This window comes from Chelonia mydas, chromosome 28 (assembly GCF_015237465.2).
Source record: "Chelonia mydas isolate rCheMyd1 chromosome 28, rCheMyd1.pri.v2, whole genome shotgun sequence".
Lineage (NCBI taxonomy): Eukaryota > Metazoa > Chordata > Testudines > Cheloniidae > Chelonia > Chelonia mydas.
Window position 1 is genome coordinate 1,370,856 of NC_051268.2, and position 19,975 is coordinate 1,390,830.

Here is a 19,975-nt window from a genome sequence, read left to right on the forward strand (position 1 = left end):
GCCTGGCGCAACGGGGCCCTGATCTTGGTCAGGGAGTTCTGGGCAGCGCCCAGCATGACAGGGCCCCGATCTCGGTGAGGGGGGTCTGGGCAGTGCCTGGCACAACGGGGCCCTGATCTTGGTCAGGGGGTTCTGGGCAGTGCCCGGCGCGACGCGGGTGCAAAAACTGATGGCGGAGTCTGTGTAACGGGGTGAGAAGCTGTTTATTGGGGTGCCAACAGGCAGATCGGGGCAGGGGCTGGAGGGCCGGCAGGGACCTGTTTCCATGTGGCCGCGGGGCAGCGCCCTGTCCCTCGACAGCGGCTCACTCCAGGGCATCGGGTTCCAGGTCCCAGTTGGGGTTCTCTGCCCGGACCTTGGGCCCCCCGCTCTTTTTGGCTACCAGGATGTGGCTGACGCCCAGCAGGGTGGTGGCCGTGTGGACGGCCAGGCGGATGGCCCTCTCCTTGACCAGCAAGGAGTCCAGCACCCCCTCCTGGGCCGCATCCATGGTGGGAGCCCCCCCCTCGCCCAGCCGGATGCCGGCCGTGGCCGTGCCCAGCTGGTGCAGGGCCTCCAGCGCCGCCATGGTCTCGTTGACCGGCAGCCCAGCGTTCTCGGCCAGCGCCGCCGGCAGGGTCTTCAAGGCCTGGGCGAACTCCAGGATGGCGTACTGCTCCGGGCTGGGGATGTAGGTGCCCAGCGTGGCCAGCCGCACGGCCAGGGCCATCTCCACGGCCCCCGCCCCGGGCAGCAGCCGGCGGTCACCCACCAGGGCCTTGTAGGTGTTCAGCCCGTCCGTCACCGCCTCCTCCAGGCTGCAGAGCAGCTCGGTGGTGGCGCCCCGCAGCAGGACAGTGGCCACGGGGCAGGATCCGCCGTCCTGGCGGAAAACCACCACAGCCGTGCTCCCGATCTCGGTCAGATAGACGTGCCGGCAGTGCCCCAGGGCGCCGGGCGGCGGGGGCACCAGGCTGGCCAGCGGGACGGCGCCCACGGCCCGGCAGAGGCGTTGCAGCTCCAGCCGGGAGTTGAGCCGCACCACCATCAGCCCCAGCTGGTCGGCGTACTGCAGGGCCAGCGGGTCCACCCGCCCGCCCACCACCACCACGCCGGCCCCCTCCTCGGCAATGGCCCGGACGCGCCGCCCAAGCAGCTCCTCCTCGCTGTACGCCCGCATCTCTGCCGGCCCCTGGAACAGCATCGTGCCCTTGGTCTCGGTGTGGGCCAGGCCGAAGGGGCAGCAGTAGACGGCAATCCGGGCCTGGTGTGCCTGGTGCGCCCGGCTCTCAGCCTCGGTGCAGAAGACCATGCCCTCCAGCAGGCAGGAGTCAGTGACGCCGCCCCCCGGCACCTGGCAGAGGCGCACGTTATCGGGCTCGAAGGTGCCTTCCGGGCTCAGCGCGGCCACGCAGCACCGGGCCACCAGCCCGGCGAGGAAATCCTGATAGCCGAAGAGCTTGCTGCCCACGGCGGTGCGCAGGGCCCAGGCCACGCTGTCCGGGTCCCGGAGATCCGCCAGCGTGTGGCAGGCCAGGCCGGGCAGCAGCCGCACGGCCTCCTTGCAGGCCACCTCGTAGCCGTCCCGCACGGCGGCCACGGGCAGCCCGGCACGCACCAGCTTCTCGGCGTTGTCCAGCAGCGCCCCGGCCAGCAGCACCACGGCGTTGGCTCCGTCGCCCGTCTCCTCCTCCTGGGCCTGGCTGGCCGCGCCCAGCATCCGGGCCACTGGGTTCTCCAGCTCCAGCTCCCGCAGGATGGTGCCGGCGTGGGCCGTGAACAGGGGCTTGCCCAGGTGGGTGATCACCAGTTTGCTGCGGCCCAGCGGCCCGTAGGAGGTGCGGAGGCACAGGGCCAGGGCCCGGCAGGCCGTGATGTGGCTGAAGAGCGACTCCTGCAGGCCGGAGAAGTACCTGGTGCCGGCTTTGAGCAGCTGGGGCAGGCCAGGGGGCAGGGGCACGTGGGCAGCCATGGCCTGAGGGGAGAGAGACAACCAATGGCCACGTTACGACTGGCTGGGGTGGGGAATGGGGCACGGGGCCTGTCCCCTCTAGGGGGCGCCAGCTCCCCTCCGGCCCCAGGACGGGGACTGGCTGGCTCGGGGGGGCGGGGAATGGGGCATGGGGCCTGTCCCCTCTAGGGGGCGCTGGATCTGAGGTGGTTTCCCCGCCCGACAGCCCCTATCGCCAGGGTTACCCACCGCCAGGGGCGACCCCGTCCCCGGACACGCCGCCCGGCTCTGCTCACGGTGCGAGCGGGAAGCAGGGACTCGGACGCCGGGGTCCTCTCGCCGGCACCGGGGGGCCGGTAACCGACTGCTGCAAACCGTAAGTAAACGGTCGATGTCACAGTGGCGCCTTCCGCGCGGGCGCTGTCCTGCCACCCCATTGGCTGGAATGGCAGCGAGGTCAGCACTGGGTGGGGCAGCGGGGGGGGACGACAAGGGTGGGAGCAGAATCACAGGAGTTGGGAGGGGGAAGGAGCCAGGAGAGTCCAGGATTCCCCCCCTCTCCCCCACCCCAGGGCTGCCTCCTCCAGCAACCTGAAACCCGCCTGTCCATCATCTCAGGACTCCGCCTCCCTTGGGGTGCCAGTTCCACCCCAGAGCTGGCTGCATTTCCACAGCACTGGGCAGAGCTACCCTGCACCTGCCCATCCATCCACCCCCAGACCTGAGACTCTGCCTCCCCTCTGGTGCTGGGTGCCAGTTAGCTTCTGCCCATACCTTGGATAGATAGATAGAGGGGGTGGATGGGGATAGATAGATAGATAGATAGCGGGGGTGGATGGGGATAGGTAGATAGATGGATGGGGTGGATGGAGATAGATAGAGAGATAGATAGCATGTACAAGGATGGATGGATAGATAGCTGTGTATGGGGATGGAGGGGTGGATAGATGGCGTGTGTGGGGATGGATGGACGGATGGATGGATGGATGGATGGATGGATGGATGGATGGATAGATGGTGTGTACGAGGATGGATGGATAGCTGTGTATGGGGATGGATGGATGGATGGTTGGATGGCTGTGTATGGGGATGGATGGATGGCTAGATGGCGTGTATGGGGTTGGATGGGTGGATAGATGGCGTATATGGGGATGGATGGATGGATGGGTGGATGGATGGTGTGTATGGGGATGGATGGATGGATGGATGGCTAAATGGCATGTACAGGGATGGGTAGCTGGATGGATGGCATGTATGGGGATGGATGGATAGATGGCATGTACGGGGATGGATGGATAGCTGTGTATGGGGATGGATGGATGGATGGTTGGATGGCTGTGTATGGGGATGGATGGATGGATGGTTGGATGGCTGTGTATGGGGATGGATGGATGGCTAGATGGCGTGTACGGGGTTGGATGGGTGGATAGATGGCGTATATGGGGATGGATGGATGGATGGCTAGATGGCATGTACAGGGATGGATGGGTGGATGGATGGTGTGTATGGGGATGGATGGATGGATGGATGGCTAAATGGCATGTACAGGGATGGATAGCTGGATGGATGGCATGTATGGGGATGGATGGATAGATGGCATGTATGGGGATGGATGGGTGGATAGATGGCATGTGTGGGGATGGATTTATGGCTGGCTGGCTGGCTGGCGTATATGGGGATGGATGGATGGATAGATGGCATGTATGGGAATGGATGGGGGAATGGAAGGGAGGATAGATGGCGTGTATGGGGATGGATGGGGGGACGGAAGGGGGGATAGATGGCGTGTATGGGGATGGATGAGGGGATGGAAGGGGGGATAGATGGCGTGTATGGGGATGGATGGGGGGAATGGAAGGGGGATAGATGACGTGTATGGGGATGGATGAGGGGATGGAAGGAGGGATAGATGGCGGGTATGGGGATGGATGGGGGGATGGAAGGGAGGATAGATGGCCTGTATGGGGATGGATGGGGGGATGGAAGCGGGGATAGATGGCCTGTATGGGGATGGATGAGGGGACGGAAGGGGGGATAGATGGCCTGTATGGGGATGGATGAGGGGACGGAAGGGGGGATAGATGGCGGGTATGGGGATGGATGGGGGGATGGAAGGGAGGATAGATGGCCTGTATGGGGATGGATGGGGGGATGGAAGCGGGGATAGATGGCCTGTATGGGGATGGATGAGGGGACGGAAGGGGGGATAGATGGCCTGTATGGGGATGGATGAGGGGACGGAAGGGGGGATAGATGGCGGGTATGGGGATGGATGGGGGGATGGAAGGGGGGATAGATGGCGTGTATGGGGATGGATGGGGGGAATGGAAGGGGGATAGATGACGTGTATGGGGATGGATGAGGGGACGGAAGGGGGGATAGATGGCGGGTATGGGGATGGATGGGGGGATGGAAGGCGGGATAGATGGCGGGTATGGGGATGGATGGGGGGATGGAAGGGGGGATAGATGGCGGGTATGGGGATGGATGGATGGATAAATCCATGTGTAGAGCAGCTGGCAATGGATGGACTAGATCCTCGCGGGCAGCATGGTGTTGGGGAAGACAGAGCAATCACCCACGTGCTGCATTCCCAATCCCTAGCTGTGTCTGGTCCCTAATCGTCACAGTAAGACGCTCTTTGTGCCAGGAGCTAGCTGGGTGACTGGGGTGGCTGCTGCCTTCCATGCGGCAGCGGGACAGCCGGCTTGGTTTGCTCTCCCCACCCCCCTCCCGGACGGATGGCGAACCATCCTAAGGGGATGGTGCTTGGTGGAAGCCGATGGGCTCCCCTAAGTAACACTAGCCGGCACCGGCTTGGCCTATGAGAGGTCACCTTCTTCAGCCTTGGAGCAGAGGCCAGTTGGCGACACCCCTGGCGGCCAAGGTGCGCAGCGGCCGATGGCACCTTTCCCCGCACGCTGATCGTCTGCTGCTCTCTGGTCAGCCTGGGGCGCCCTCGGCGGTCCCAGACGATCGGCCTGTTCCCGACAAGCCTTGGTATGAAACCCCAGCCTCTCCCCTGGCTGCCGACGGCACCTGCTCGTGCTGCGGGTGCCTGATTGATGGGAGTGGGGGAGGAAAAGCCCCACGATAGCAAAGAGCCAGGAGGATGGGGGAATAAAGCGCCTTTGCCCCCTGTGGGGGGGCTAGGTCCAATCAGGGGAACTGGCTGGCTCCAGGTTCTCGACAAAGAGTACATAAAGCGTTCCCATTCCTTGGGCCTGCGGCTCGTAGTGTGGGTAGCAATGCATTCTGGGACCTCCGCCCCGGGCCTGTGGCTCGTAGTGTGGGGAGCAATGCATTCTGGGACCTCTACCCCGAGGCCTGTGGCTCGTAGTGTGGGTAGCAATGCATTCTGGGACCTCCGCCCCGGGCCTGTGGCTCGTAGTGTGGGTAGCAATGCATTCTGGGAGCTCCGCCCCGCGCCTGCGGCTCATAGTGTGGGGAGCAATGCATTCTGGGACCTCTACCCCGAGGCCTGTGGCTCGTAGTGTGGGTAGCAATGCATTCTGGGAGCTCCGCCCCACGCCTGCGGCTCATAGTGTGGGTAGCAATGCATTCTGGGAGCTCCGCCCTGCGCCTGCGGCTCATAGTGTGGGTAGCAATGCATTCTGGGACCTCTACCCCGAGGCCTACAGCTTGTAGTGTGGGTAGCAATGCATTCTGGGAGCTCCGCCCCACGCCTGCGGCTCATAGTGTGGGTAGCAATGCATTCTGGGACCTCTACCCCGAGGCCTACAGCTCATAGTGTGGGTAGCAATGCATTCTGGGACCTCCACCCCGAGGCCTACAGCTTGTAGTGTGGGTAGCAATGCATTCTGGGACCTCTACCCCGAGGCCTACAGCTTGTAGTGTGGGTAGCAATGCATTCTGGGAGCTCCGCCCCACGCCTGCGGCTCATAGTGTGGGTAGCAATGCATTCTGGGACCTCTACCCCGAGGCCTGTGGCTCGTAGTGTGGGTAGCAATGCATTCTGGGAGCTCCGCCCCAGGCCTGCGGCTCGTAGTGTGGGTAGCAATGCATTCTGGGAGCTCCGCCCAGGGCCTGCGGCTCGTAGTGTGGCTAGCAATGCATTCTGGGAGCTCCGCCCCAGGCCTGCGGCTCGTAGTGTGGGTAGCAATGCATTCTGGGAGCTCCGCCCGGGGCCTGCGGCTCGTAGTGTGGGTAGCAATGCATTCTGGGAGCTCCGCCCCGGGCCTGCGGCTCATAGTGTGGGTAGCAATGCATTCTGGGACCTCCGCCCTGGGCCTGCGGCTCATAGTGTGTGTAGCAATGCATTCTGGGACCTCTACCCCGAGGCCTACAGCTTGTAGTGTGGGTAGCAATGCATTCTGGGAGCTCTGCTCCAGGCCTGCGGCTCATAGTGTGTGTAGCAATGCATTCTGGGAGCTCCGCCCCAGGCCTGCGGCTCGTAGTGTGGGTAGCAATGCATTCTGGGAGCTCCGCCCCAGGCCTGCGGCTCGTAGTGTGGGTAGCAATGCATTCTGGGACCTCCGCCCCGGGCCTGTGGCTCGTAGTGTGGCTAGCAATGCATTCTGGGACTGCCGCCCCGCGCCTGTGCCTCATACTGTGTGTAGCAATGCATTCTGGGACCTCCGCCCCAGGCCTGTGGCTCATAGTGTGGGTAGCAATGCATTCTGGGAGCTCTGCTCCAGGCCTGCGGCTTGTAGTGTGGGTAGCAATGCATTCTGGGAGCTCTGCTCCAGGCCTGCGGCTCGTAGTGTGGGTAGCAATGCATGCTGGGACCGCTGCCCCGCGCCTGCAGCTCATACCGTGTGTAGCAATGCATTCTGGGAGCTCCGCTCACATTGGGGTACAGCAATGCACTGGGGGAGCTCTACTCCTGTTCGGTTGGTGCAATGCATTCTGGGACTGATGCTAAGCTCTGATAAGCAACCCCTTCTGCTGCATGATGGGAGCCGTTATCCAGACCTTGCGGGGCGGGGGGGATTGAATTCCTCCCTCAGGGAATTTGAGGAGACCCTCTCCTTCTTCCCACCCATTTCCCCCCAGCTCTCCAATCAGCTGCCTCTCTGACCAAGATTGACAGTTTTTCCTAGGCCCACCCATCCCTTCTGCTCCCGCCGCTCTCCTCCTGATTCTCCAATCAGGCGTCTCTCTTGGCAGGATTGACAGGGCTGCTTCCCATCCCAGTCGCTCCTCCTCAGTAACAGTCACTCAAGCGGCGCGCGCTCCACTCCCCTCCCACCAACCGCCACTCAAGCGGCGCGCGCTCCTTCCCCCGGCCCTCTCGTGATTGGTTCCCTCCCAGGCTCGCGCTCCTCCCCGCAGCTTCCGTTGCTCGGTTGCCCGGGGAGACGCTGGGGGTGGGCGGGGCTCGAGGGGCGAGTTGGAGCGGAGCGTGCGGGACAGGGGTGAAGTGGGGTAGGAGTGAGGTGTGGGGGAGGGGGCAGGTTGGGGGAGGGGGCATGGGGGGAGGGGCACATATGAAGGGGAGGGGGCAGGTGGGAAGGGGGAGGGGCAGGAGGGGGTAGCTGTGGGGGGAGGGGGCAGGTGTGGGGAAGCGCAGGTGGGGGAAGGGGCAGGGGGGAAGGGGGAGGGGCAGGTTGAAGGAGGGGGTAGCTGTGGGGGGAGGGGGCAGGTACGGGGAAGGGCAGGTGGGAGGGGTAGCTGTGGGGGAGGGGGCAGGTGGGAAGTGGGAGGGGCAGGTTGAAGGAGGGGGTAGTTGTGGGGGGAGGGGGCAGGTGCGGGGAAGGGCAGGTGGGAGGGGTAGCTGTGGGAGCAGGGGTAGGTGAGGAGTGGGGCAGGTGGGAGGAGTAGCTGGGGGAGGGGGCAGGTGGGAAGTGGGAGGGGTAGGTATGGGGGAGAGGGGAGGGAAGGGGCAGGTTGAAGGAGGGGGTAGCTGGGGGGAGTGGGCAGGTGAGGGGAGGGGCAGATGTGAAGGGGAGGGGGCAGGTTGAAGAAGGGGGTAGCTGGAGGGGAGGGAGCAGGTAAGGGGAGGGGCAGGTGGGAGGGGTAGCTGGGGGAGGGGGCAGGTGCGGGGAAGGGCAGGTGGGAGGGGTAGCTGGGGGAAGGGGCAGGTGGGAAGTGGGAGGGGTAGGTATGGGGGAGAGGGGAGGGAAGGGGCAGGTTGAAGGAGGGGGTAGCTGGAGGGGAGGGAGCAGGTAAGGGGAGGGGCAGATCGGAGGGGTAGCTGTGGGAGCAGGGGCAGATGGGAAGTGGGAGGGGTGGGTGTGGAGGTGAGGTGAGGGGCATGTTGCAGAGGGAGGGGTAGCTGTGGGGGAGGGGGCAGGTGGGAAGTGGGAGGGGCAGGTTGAAGGAGGGGGTAGCTGTGGGGGGAGGGGGCAGGTGCGGGGAAGGGCAGGTGGGAGGGGTAGCTTGGGAGCAGGGGTAGGTGAGGAGTGGGGCAGGTGGGAGGGGTAGCTGGGGGGAGGGGGCAGGTGGGAAGTGGGAGGGGTAGGTATGGGGGAGGAGAGGGGCAGGATGAAGGAGAGGGTAGCTGGGGGAGGGGGCAGGTGCGGGGAGGGGCAGGTGGGAGGGGTAGCTGGGGGAGGGGGCAGGTGCGGGGAAGGGCAGGTGGGAGGGGTAGCTGGGGGAAGGGGCAGGTGGGAAGTGGGAGGGGTAGGTATGGGGGAGAGGGGAGGGAAGGGGCAGGTTGAAGGAGGGGGTAGCTGGAGGGGAGGGAGCAGGTAAGGGGAGGGGCAGATCGGAGGGGTAGCTGTGGGAGCAGGGGCAGATGGGAAGTGGGAGGGGTGGGTGTGGAGGTGAGGTGAGGGGCATGTTGCAGAGGGAGGGGTAGGTGTGGGGGAGGGGGCAAGTGAGGGCAGGGGGTAGGTTGCAGAGGGAGGGAGTAGATGAGGGAAGGGGCAGGTGGAAAGGGTAGCTGTGGGCGAGGTGGGCAGGTGAGGGAAGGGGCCACATGTGAAGGGGAGGGGGAAGTGTCTGAGGGGAGGGGCAGGTTGAAGGAGGGGGCAGGTGGGAAGGGTAGCTGTTGGGGGGGCAGTTGTGAAGTGGAGGAGAAGGGACGGGAGGGGAGCTGCTGGGGGAGAGGGCAAATGGGAAGAGGGAAGGGGTGTGTGGGGGATGGGGACAGTTGTGAGTGGAAGGGGATGGGTGTGAGGGGAGGGGAGAGGGTGAGGGGGGGAGAGGAAGGAGGGAGGGGAGGGGGTGTCAGGTGCAGGAGAGAGGGGGAGGCAGGAGTTAGGTGGCAAGTAAACGAGTGTGGGACCCACGTGTGGTAGGGGAGGGGGCAGGTGGGAGTTGGAGGACGGGTTGGAAAGGGGGCAAGTGAGCGGCTGGGGTGGGGAGGAAGGGGACAAGTGTGGGGTGGAGAAGGTGGGTGGGGGGGCAGGTGGGTTCGGGAGGGGGCAGGTGAAAACAGGTAACAGCCATTAAGGGGAGGGAACATTTTACCGGGAAGAGGCCAATGGCTTTGAGAAGGAGGAGGAGGAGGAGGAGGAAGAGGGACCGAATCTAGGCGCAGATGGGTGGCCCAGTGACAGGAAGTGACGTCCCCAAAGGCACGGCTCCTTCGTGGCGGGGCAGGAACAGAACTCCTGTTCTCCATGTCTCTGGGCCGGGTGCCATCATTTACCCCAGAGCAAGTGGTGTAAAAGCCACCCGAAGAGCATGGTAGCAGGGGAACAGAGTCTCCTGCTCTAACCCCCTAGACCCCACTCCCTTCCTAGAATCAGGGATAGAACCCAGGAGTCCTGACTCCCAGCCCCCACCCCCGCTCTAACCCCCTCGATCCCACTCCCCTCCCAGAGCTGGGAATAGGACCTTGGCCCTCTGTCCCGCCTGCTCTGTTCGACTGTTTTTCCTTCCAGTGATGCCGTCGGTTTCCTAAATACAGGTTTGGTTTTTTCACAGAGCCTTTGGTGAACAATGAGTGCTCGCCGCCGCGGCACGCCTGGCGACAAAAAGCAGCGCAAAAGTGCTGTGCAGAGACCCACCGTGGTATCGGATAGTGAATTGGGTCTGCCGGCCCCCACCCCGGAGGAGACTGGTATTTCCCCAAACCCTTTACTAGCGCTGCCTGCTGCGCAGATGGTCCAACTCTCTGAGTGCCCCGTAGCTCCCTGGGCTTCCTGGGAGTCACAAGTGCTCAGCACCTCTGCAAATCCTGCCACTAGCTCTGTATACCCTAATTTATACCAAACCTGGCTGCAAAGGTCATATCAAATAACTAGTGATTTCACCAGACGGCAGCCCCTTGGGCCTTGTCTACGCTACTCTCTTAGGGCCTGGTTTTCAAGTGCTGAGCTGAAGTCAGTGAGAGCTGCAGGCCCTTAAATTCCCTGCCATTGTTTTGACGGTTGCAGCTCCAGCACTGGACGTAGGAGTGACAAGGTCCTCCTGGGTCACGGAGTCTGGTCCCCTGCTGTCCCAGGTCACCCTGTCATATCCCGTTTAAACTTATCACGCTTCATCCTCAAACTAGTTAGGTTCTTTGCCCCCACGATTCCTACTGTTGCAGAACCTCGCTCGAAATCTTCCGGCACCGTGAGAACCTCACACGTGGTTTGTGCTAAGCCCAGGCACCAAGACCCCACTAGGAGATAGATCTTTCAAAATCCGGCCCACTCCAGACGAGTAAACCACAGGAGGAAGGCCAGAAGGTCGGGTTAGAGTTAGAAACCTTCTTCTCATTTCCAGCCTAGATTTTTTCCTGGCCAGTTTATCCCCTTTTATTCCTGTCCTGGACAGGGTTTGGGCATTTTAGTCACCATAAAATTCACCTAACCCGGTGGTTTTCAACCTGTGGTCCGCAGACCCCTGGGGGTCTGCAGACTATGTCTAAGGGGTCTGCAAAAGGTTGTCGTTCCCATAGAATAACGGTTTTCAACCTGTGGTCCATGGGGGGTCCGCAGACGGTCTGTCATTTCCGAAGGGGGCTGCACCTCCATTCCAAAATTTTCAGAGGCCCGCAAATGAGAAAAGGTTGCAGACCGCTGATCTAACTTGCTCTCAGCAAGTCTGTTATGATGACAGTAGCACTCCAGTGCTGCATCGTACAAACACCCGCTGAGGGATAGTCCCTGTCGCAGAGCTAACAATCTCGCCAGACAAAGGGTGAGAATGAAACAGAGGCCCGGGAACTTGCCCACGGCTATACAGCAGATCTCGGGCAGAGCCAGGAATAGAAGCCAGGTCTGTTGGGTCCTAGTGCAGTGGTGTAACTGCAGGTCCACATGAGATGCTGGTTAAAATCCAGGCAGCAATCTGGGTCCTTTCTGCATACTGCTGGAACTGTGAGGGTGGGAAGTTATACCAGACATAAAAATGTCCAGTGTCGGCCTCACCTTGTGAAATCAAACCCAGTGTTACCGTCGTGGCCTCCTGGTATAGAGAGTGAAGTGCAGCCCGAGCCTTCACCCTATTAAAGATACAGGCAAGTTGAAGACATCTGCTAGTCTTTGTGGCACCTTAGAGGCGAACAAATTTATTAGAGCATAAGCTTTCGTGGGCTACAGCTCACTTCTTCGGATGCATAGAATGGAACATATAGTAAGATATATATATACACACACACATACAGATAAGTTGGAAGTTACCATACAAACTGTGAGAGGCTAATTAGTTAAGATGAGCTATTATCAGCAGGAGAAAAAAACTTTTGTAGTGATAATCAAGATGGCCCGTTTCGACAGTTGGCAAGAAGGTGTGAGGATACTTAACTTAAGGAAATAGATTCAGTATGTGTAATGACCCAGCCACTCCCAGTCTACTCTGAAATCTGCTAGTCTTGTTTATTATAGGCACCCTTGAGCCCCAGCTGCTGTTACAATAGTTTTAATATTTGGGGGTTTTTTTTGTAAAAAAGCCATCCACCTGGAGCTGGATTAGAACTGCCGTTGTAGCTGAGGCTCTTCATCCCACTCCCTAAACTAACCAGTCATCTCTGACATGGTGCCAGATGCAGCCACTGCTCTAGAGGTGAAAGGTCCTGTGTCCCATTCCCTGCCTCCCAAGAGCCAGCCAGTGCTCCCCATGTGGGGTGGGTCAAAACCAGTGTCCTAGAGGTGAAAGGCCCTATATCCTATCCCTTGCCCCCCATAAGCCAACTGGTCCCCCATGTGAGAGACAATACTGGAAAGCTTATGCTCAAATAAATTGGTTAGTCTCTCAGGTGCCACAAGTCCTCCTTTTCTTTTTGCGAATACTGGAACTGATGCTCTAGAAGGGAAAAGCTCTGTCTCTCCGTCTCGGACCCCCGATCTATGCTGTCTTTTCAATCATTCCTTTCTTCAGACTTATCACTTAAAACTCCTAGCTGTAGATGTTTATCTTAATCAGGTCTGTGAGCCCCCCTCCCCCTCAAATTGTTTCCCTTCAGTGTGTTACCACAGTAACCCACCCTGATTTCCAGCAGCAGCTCTTCAGAGCTACACTAGCTCTTCCGTTCCAGTGATCATCGCTGCCTAATGTAACGTGCACGAAGCCAGCTCCGCTCAGAGCTTCTGCTCCAATCCAGACTGCTGCGACAGTCAGCGAAATGACATCCCCTGTCAGGCAGCCGAACGCTGGCTGAATTGGGAAGCACTTCCACGGGCGTGCTCCCTGGGAGATGAAGCCGCAGGAGGGTTTTATTCAGCAAGTGCAGAGGGTTTGATTCGGGACAAGGGAGCATGAAACAAGACAAAATGAAAGGGAGCAAAGATTAGGTCTGTAATACCAGCACCCAGGCCTGGCCTGACCGCCTGCTGGTCCCCCTTGACATACGCTGAGTCAGCAAGGCCAGATGTAGACCTCCCCTGTTGGCAGCTGTCTCCCCTGGCCCGTCTGTCTCTCTGGCCATTGTTGCGTGCAGAGTTGTTATAGCCATGTCTGTCCCAGGTCGCTCCCACCATCAGAAGTTGGTCAAATATTGCCTCACCCACCTTGTCTGGCTAGCCATTCACAGTAACAAATTCCTTTAGAGCCGGCCACTCTGTTTTTTGGGTTCTTATATTGGGACACCCTGATTTTCTGAGCTTCAGAGAACCCACAACTCCCGCTGGCGCCATTAGGAGCTGGGGATGCTCGGCACCTCTGAAGATCGGGGTCCGAATTTCTGAAATGGGGCCACGAGCATTAGAGGCGCCTGCGTTTGAACATGTGATGGCTAGTGACAGCCAGGAGATCCTGCGCCGTGCACGGTGGTGGCTCAGAGCCGCCCAGCAGAGGCAGATCTAGAACTCGGGATGTGTGCGCACAGCAGTCAGGAGGGGCGATGGCGGCATGTGTCGGCATATCCAAGCTAGCTTTAGTTGAGTTGGCTTGCTAAGAGTAGCAATGTAGTTGCAGCAGCGTGGGCTAGCTGGCTAAGGACAATCCCGCCCTGGCCCCTAGGTACAGATGCAGGCAGCTGGCCCCATGCTGCCACAGTGACACTGCTATTTGTAGCAAGCTAGTTCGATCCAAGTTAGCCTGGGTATGCCTATGTGTGTTGTCCCAGTTGCAGGGAAGACGTACCCAGAGTTTCTCCTGCTGCAGAAGCTCAGGCCCCTAGCACTTGGGCGAAAGGAGACTCTCCCTCAGCTCCTAGCAGCGCAGGGGCTAAGAAGCATGTGTGAATCGTTCGAGTCCGTCCAGCGGCACACTCAGCAGTTCATTATAGAATCCAGGGCGGCCTGTCCTTCTGCAAGCCCCACCCCATTGCATGTGCTGGCTCCGTCCCTTCATTATACACTAATAAGCTGTGCTGTTTCTAAAGCAGCAGCAGCAGGAGAAGAGGTGAGGGGGAGAGAAGTGGGGAGCTGCTGGTCAGGTGGCATTGCCACCACTCAGCAATGAGCTGGCCATTGGGTGGCAGCGGAGCAGGGGGAAGAGAGATGCTGGGCAGAGGGTAGATCACCCAACTGTGCTTTTTTCAATTCAGTAGGGCTTTATTGGCATGACAAGCTGTATACAGAGTATTGCCAAAGTGTAAAAGGGAATGAATGGCTGTCAAGTCTGTCTCCGAGGCAGATACCAGCTACCCAGGAGGGGGCATCACACCAGGTTAGGGCTTTTATCCTGTGTCCATTTGCCGCTGCAGTTCAGTCCTGGGCTAGTGGAAAGCTGCTCTAGCTTTGGGATGAAAAGTCTTGTGTGATTCCTGATAGTTTGAGGAAATTTCTCTGGTACAGACACTGCAGTAGGAAGTCTTTCTCTCTCAGTCTCTCCTTCTGCGTCACGTTGGCTGCACTGTCACTTCTCTCTAGCTTTGAAGCGTGTCTCCCGGTTTCCATATCTGGTTTGTGGTCACTGATTCTGAATTTGTTGAAATCAGACTCAGCTTTGCATATGTTGCTCTAGTGAAGTATCTGCTAGTGTGATAGTCCTGTAGCAGCCGAACTCATTGTTTTGGATCTCTCCAGTGGTGTTCAAATTGAGAGAAATTCCAAAGCAACTTTTAAACATGATGGCAAAATGCGAAAGGGTGGGGACTGGCTGGCTCATGGTGGGGGCGGGATGGAGATTGGACTCTTCCACCTCTGGGTCATGGGTGTAGAACTGGCGTGGGTCAATGGCTGGAATTCATACCTACCTGATGCCATTCGATTGCCCACTTGTGAAATGAATTCAGGCCAGTTCCACATTACGATTATCACCACCGTCTGCTCTGGTGCTGGCAGCCTTGGCAGAGGCCAAATGGGCTATAGGCACTGACTTTAAATCAGTGTGAGTTAGGTGCCCAAATACCTTTAAAATCTAGCCCATGTAGACTAAACTCTTGTCGTCCCCTACAAGGAATTCCCCTAACTGAGGCACACTGATGTGGACAGTGTACGAACTGGGGGGGAAAGTTTACTCCACTGCTGCCCAGTGATAAATGAAGGACTCCATGTCCGGGGAACGCCAAGCTGGCACCTTTCACAAACCCATAAATTCACTTGTTAACAGTTTACATTAAAGAAAAGTATTCATGGCCAATCAGAAGGCGACTGTTTTTCATTCCCTCGCTATGAGCAGAGGGTGCCTCACTCTGGATGCTGGTGTAATTGAAACACAAATGATGACTCGCTGTGGGCATTGGCATGTCCCACTGCGTTTGATTTGAGGAGCAGGGGGTGGGGGTGGGGGACAGTTAATTTAAAATGTTGATATTAGAGAGTTTCTGTTTCAGCTGGATGGTTAATTTGTCATGCTTCATGACAACATTGTAAGTGTCCCCAAGGTTCCTCTCTGCTGGGTGTCGCATTCGTAGTGCCGACGTTCAGGAACAGAAACATTTAGCTGTATGTCTCGCTTCCGTAACCAAATGTGTTAGAAAGTCCCTTGTCACTCGGATCGAGGGAGGCTCACGGTGCTTTAGGAACCCTCATTACAAAGTGCTCCAAAATCCATGAGCCTTCATCTCTTCTTACAGCCCGGTTTCCTTTTCCTCATCTCCCTTTCCATGTGCAGCGACAATGGAATAGTCTGTTACTAATGAAGCTGTTTTGTTGTGCTCAGGGTTTACTGTTAGCTCAAAGGTTTGGGGAATGGGATAACGGGGACTTTCATATCTAGGGCACCAGTGCCAGTTTGGCTTCAGGTCGGTGGGGACTGGCTGGCTGGCTCAGGGAATGGGACACTGGGCCTTTCGTATCTAGAGCACTGGTTGCAATTTGGCCTCAGGTCAGGGTGGATGGGTTGCTTCACAAGGTCGGGGAATAGGATACAGAGGCTTTCAGCTCGAAGGCACCACTTCCAAGGTGGCTCAGTAGTGACGGATTGCTCCCATCTGGCAGCCATTCTGGGGCCCCTGTGTGAAATTATGTAGGAGTCTGAGTCCAGTTCCTAGTGCCGGCCACACGGGTAAAACCTCATCGCAACTAGCACTAATCCACATCCTCATTGGCACCTTCACAGGGAGGGCAGGGTAAAGCTCTTTGGAGAGGGGACATAAGCTTTCTTTGCCTCCAGCTCTGGGGATACACAGAGAGAATATCCTTCTTGGACTGGGTAAAAAGCCTTGTGGATGGGAGTGGCGGGAGCAGTAGATGTGATACATCTCGGCCTTCGTAAGATTTTTGATTCTCATGACTTTGTCATAAGCAAACTAGGGAAATATAGCCTAGCTGAACCTACTGCAAGGTGGGAAAACCGTACTCAGAGAGTAGTTATCAATGGTTCACAGTCAAGCTGGCCGGGGAAATCAAGTGGGATGGATCTGTCCTCTGTCTTCTGTTCAATATCTTTATAAGTGATTTGGGAATGGCACAGAGTACACTTGTAAGGTTTGTAGATGATACCCAGCTGGGATGGGTTGCAAACACTTTGGAGGACAGAATTAGAATTCAAAATGATCTTGACAAGCTAGAGAAATAGTCTGAAATAAATAGGAAGAAATTCAGTAAGGACAAATGCAAGTACTGTACTTAGGAAGGAATAATCAATTGCACAAATACAAAATGGGAAATGACTGCCTAGGAAGGAGTACTGCGGAAAAGGATGTACGGTTATAGGGGATCACAAGCTAAATATGAGTTAGCAAGGTAACATTGTTGCAAAAAAAAAAAAAAAAGCAAACCTCACTCTGGGATGTATTAGCAGGAGTATTGTAAGCAAGGTGTGAGAAGTAATTCTTCCGCTATAGTCAGCACTGATAAGGCCTCAGCTGCAGTTCTGGGCACCAAACTTCGGGAAAGATGTGGACAAACTGGAGAGTGTTCAGAGGAGAGCAAGAAAAATGATGAAAGGTCTAGAAAACATACCTCTGAGGGGAAATTGAAAAAAAAACAGGTTTGTTTAGACTGGAGCAGAGAAGACTGAGAGGGGGCTTCATCTACATCAAGGGTGGGTATAAAGAGGAGGGTGATAAATGGTTCTCCTTATCCACTGAGGACAGGAGAAGAAGCAATGGGCTTAAACTGTAGCAAGGGAGATCACCCTTCCAGTTAGGAAATTTTTCCTAGTTAAGCACTGAAGCAAATTACCGAGGGAATTTGTGGAATCTCTGTCATTGGAGGTTTTTAAGAACAGATTAGACAACTGCCTAGAATAGGTGTTCTGGAATAATACTTAGTCCTGCCTTAATGCAGAGGACTGGACTCCGATGACCTGCTGAGGTCTCTTCCAGTCCTACGTTTCTATGATTCATTCTCCAGGGGCTGTCTAGCTGACACCTTCCATTCGTGCTAAACTCACTAGTCATTAAAGGAGGGGGAACGTGTTAAGGCTCAGAGAGGAGCCCCTTATTTTTTGTGTCTTTACATTTTGTCTTCTCCAAGGAGTCAGTGCTCTCGGATCTTGCGATGGCCGGGGAGAAGGTGAGGCAGACGTGGGCGCAGTCATCATCCCAGAGGAAAAAGAGGTGGATCTGGTAAGTCAGAGGGCCCCAATGTCCTTTGTGGGCCATTGTGTCACCCATGCTGTGCTTGGGTAGCTGTGCGAGTTTGACATTCCCTTTCCGTAATATCACAAAGGATGATGCAGCCTCCATGATGGGGCTGGGGTGAGAAAGGAAGGCCGTCAAATACAAGACTTTCCTATACATGGAACTACTAATATGTTATCTTGATGTCCTGGCCAGCTTCCAGCTCAGGTGATCCCATTTTACCTCTCAAAATTCCCTGCTGCCATTGCAGTTGGATGTGGAATCCACCTTAATTTTCTGTTTTAAACTCCCTGTGGAACGGTGAAATGGCTGCCTCGTCCCCCTTCTGAGTGTTGCATTTCACGCTGCAAAGCTCTTACAGATTCGATGGCACCATAAGTGATTCTGATGATGATTACTGGCAAGGAACATTAATCCATCCTCCCCTCTCAGATCAGTCACACAGAGGGGAGGGGATGCCTTTTCTGAACTGTGTTCCAGTTTTTACCTGCCATCCAGCACCTCCCAGCCCTGATGGCTCTTCACTCAGAGCCCAGAAACAGAAAGGACAGAAGGGAGGAGGGTGCCTGCATGGCACTGAATAGAGTTTTGTCACATTAATGCAGGTAACATCTGGCTCTAAACTTTCATGCCAGATGTTACCTTAGTTTGATCCTAATTTCCAAGTTTTCTTTAGATGCTCCTGGGAATGAGAAATGGAGACAAGGCTTAATGCTTGTTCTAAAAAAACCCTTCCAAACCCAAACAGCTGCTCTGCCCAGCTCCAAATTTGCTTCTTTCATTCCTTACATTTCGGCTCTTTATTGTTTCTTACCTTCTCCTCCTCAACAGGGATCAGGTTGCCTAACAGCCTAGCCCAGAAAGCTATGGAAGCTTTGTTTGTCTTTCAACTACATTGACAAATTAGCCTCTCCTGTACATTCCTGAGGGGCCTCAGGGGACAGCGATTGGCTAACGAGGATTTGTAATGAGATCAGGAGGCTTTCACTTTCTGGTATCCAATCCCAGTTCAGTGCAGGTTGGTGCGGAAGAGAATCCACTCCCATCTGATGGCCATTCTCAGGCCCCCTGTGTGAAATGGGTTGGGAAGGCAGTGTCTGTATGTTTCAGTCCCGTTCCGAGAGAAGCAGGTGTTCACCTCACAGAAACCACTGTCCCATCTCTCCTCGGCTTTGCTAAAGCTGTTGCTGTCCTGTCCTCTTTCCCCAGAAACCCTGCATCCGAAGCCGGGTGGTCCTGAGTGGCCTAAGGGATGACATGTGGACAGAGGAGCATGCTGCAACCCTGGATCTCTTTCTGAAGGATGTCAGTAAGCAATTGCTCGTCGTCTACATAGATGAGTTTGCTGGACTGAAGGTTGAGCAGACCATGCCATATCAGGTTTGTTTGGCACTGTGCTGCCTAGATCCTACAAGAGTTCCCGTGGAGGGGCTGCAGTCATACCAGTTTGTGCTGTCATCCTATTGGCCTCATGAGCTAACCAGGTTTGGGACTAGTTGGTGCTTGGGGACATTCTCCCCTATGAGTTATTGCTGATCCTAATGCCCCAGCACTAGGGGGCGCTGTGCTGCAGGGGATGTTGAGGGGGAAGGGACCCTGGTGGTTCAGCATGGTGCCTTCAATGGCATGCTCATCACATTCGTAAAATTAAGCGCACGCATAAATGTTTGCAGGCTCCGGGCTTTAGTTTCCTTAAAAGCCTTTTGGGAAGGATTTTGCCTGAAGCTTTTTGAAATACTAAATAAATGATGTCAGCCAATTCTCCTTTATTCACTCTTTGGCTGAAATGCTCAGGGAATTCTAACAGGTAAGAGAGGTGCACTTTTCCTTTACAGAAGCCAGGCCAGCTTATCCCTGTCATATCTTGTTCATGACTGTAATTTCCTTGCTTTGATTATGCTTCAAACCTACGGCCCATTGCTTTAACTCCGCGTGTTGGGTGTGGGAACAACACACATTGCCCATAGATACAATGAGGGGGCAAAGCCTGCTGCTAATTAACCTCACCCTGTCATTGGCTGCCCCTTGCAGGAGCAGAAACAACTTACCTATTTCATCCGCCATGAGAATGCAGAGATCACCGCAGAGAATTTCCAGAAGACAGTGCAATTTGGCACCGTCCGGAGACCCTACATTGATTCCCTCATGCGAATTCTCAATAGCGTCTTCCTCCCCCGCCTCTTCCGCAACACCAATTGGCCCGAGAGCATCAAGAACGAATTCTTCTCGGAAATATACCACTTCATGACCTCTCTCACAGGTAGAGTGAATAACACCTCTCCCCCTGAGCTGCCGCGCAGTGCTGCCCTCTGGTCCTCTCCACCAGGACATCGGTACCTGGCCAGTTTCTTGTTACACAAGGTCTTGTTGGGTTGCTCTGTGCTCTCCTATTCCGGAGACTCCGATGACGTCCACAGTACACAATGGGGTGCTCGGGTGGATTTTGCACAGCGCTATTAATGATTTCCAGCCTTCAGAGGAGAATGACTTTGGCACCACTGTTGTTTGCAGTGTTGTAGCTGTGTTGGTCCCGGCATATGAGAGACACAAGGTGGGTGAAGTAATGTCTTTTGTTGGACCAAACAACAGGTCTTTCTGATGGGGAAAGAGACAAGCTTTTGAGCTCCCCAGAGCCAAAGGTACTACCTCACCCGCTTTATCTTTGTCACCCCTGACCGAGGGGCAGGGTGGAATTGGTCCTTGGTGGTGAAAGGCTTCGTATCCCATTCACTGACCCTCCTTGAGCCAGCCAGTGTTCCCTGACCTGGGCCCTGATTGGAGCTGGTCCCGAG

The 19,975-nt window shown here is 56.6% G+C and overlaps 2 protein-coding genes across 3 annotated transcripts in view; one reads left to right on the forward strand and one right to left on the reverse strand.

Moving 5' to 3' along the window:
* Window positions 1–304: 304 nt before the first annotated feature.
* LOC119564572 (T-complex protein 1 subunit theta-like) lies at window positions 305–1,951 on the reverse strand. The gene has a single exon (XM_037887274.1). The coding sequence runs from the start codon at window positions 1,949–1,951 to the stop codon at window positions 305–307; it is 1,647 nt and encodes a 548-aa protein (XP_037743202.1).
* A 5,258-nt stretch (window positions 1,952–7,209) lies between these two features.
* The window catches only part of DNAH2 (dynein axonemal heavy chain 2), a 125,175-nt gene continuing 112,409 nt past the window's right edge, over window positions 7,210–19,975 (forward strand). For both annotated transcript variants that reach the window (XM_037887273.2, XM_043537131.1), the window contains exons 1-5: window positions 7,210–7,308; window positions 9,767–9,902; window positions 17,077–17,168; window positions 18,393–18,563; window positions 19,215–19,443. In XM_037887273.2, the coding sequence (XP_037743201.1) occupies window positions 9,782–9,902; window positions 17,077–17,168; window positions 18,393–18,563; window positions 19,215–19,443 (613 nt within the window). In that variant the 5' untranslated portion in view covers window positions 7,210–7,308; window positions 9,767–9,781. The remainder of the gene's footprint in view (window positions 7,309–9,766; window positions 9,903–17,076; window positions 17,169–18,392; window positions 18,564–19,214; window positions 19,444–19,975) is intronic.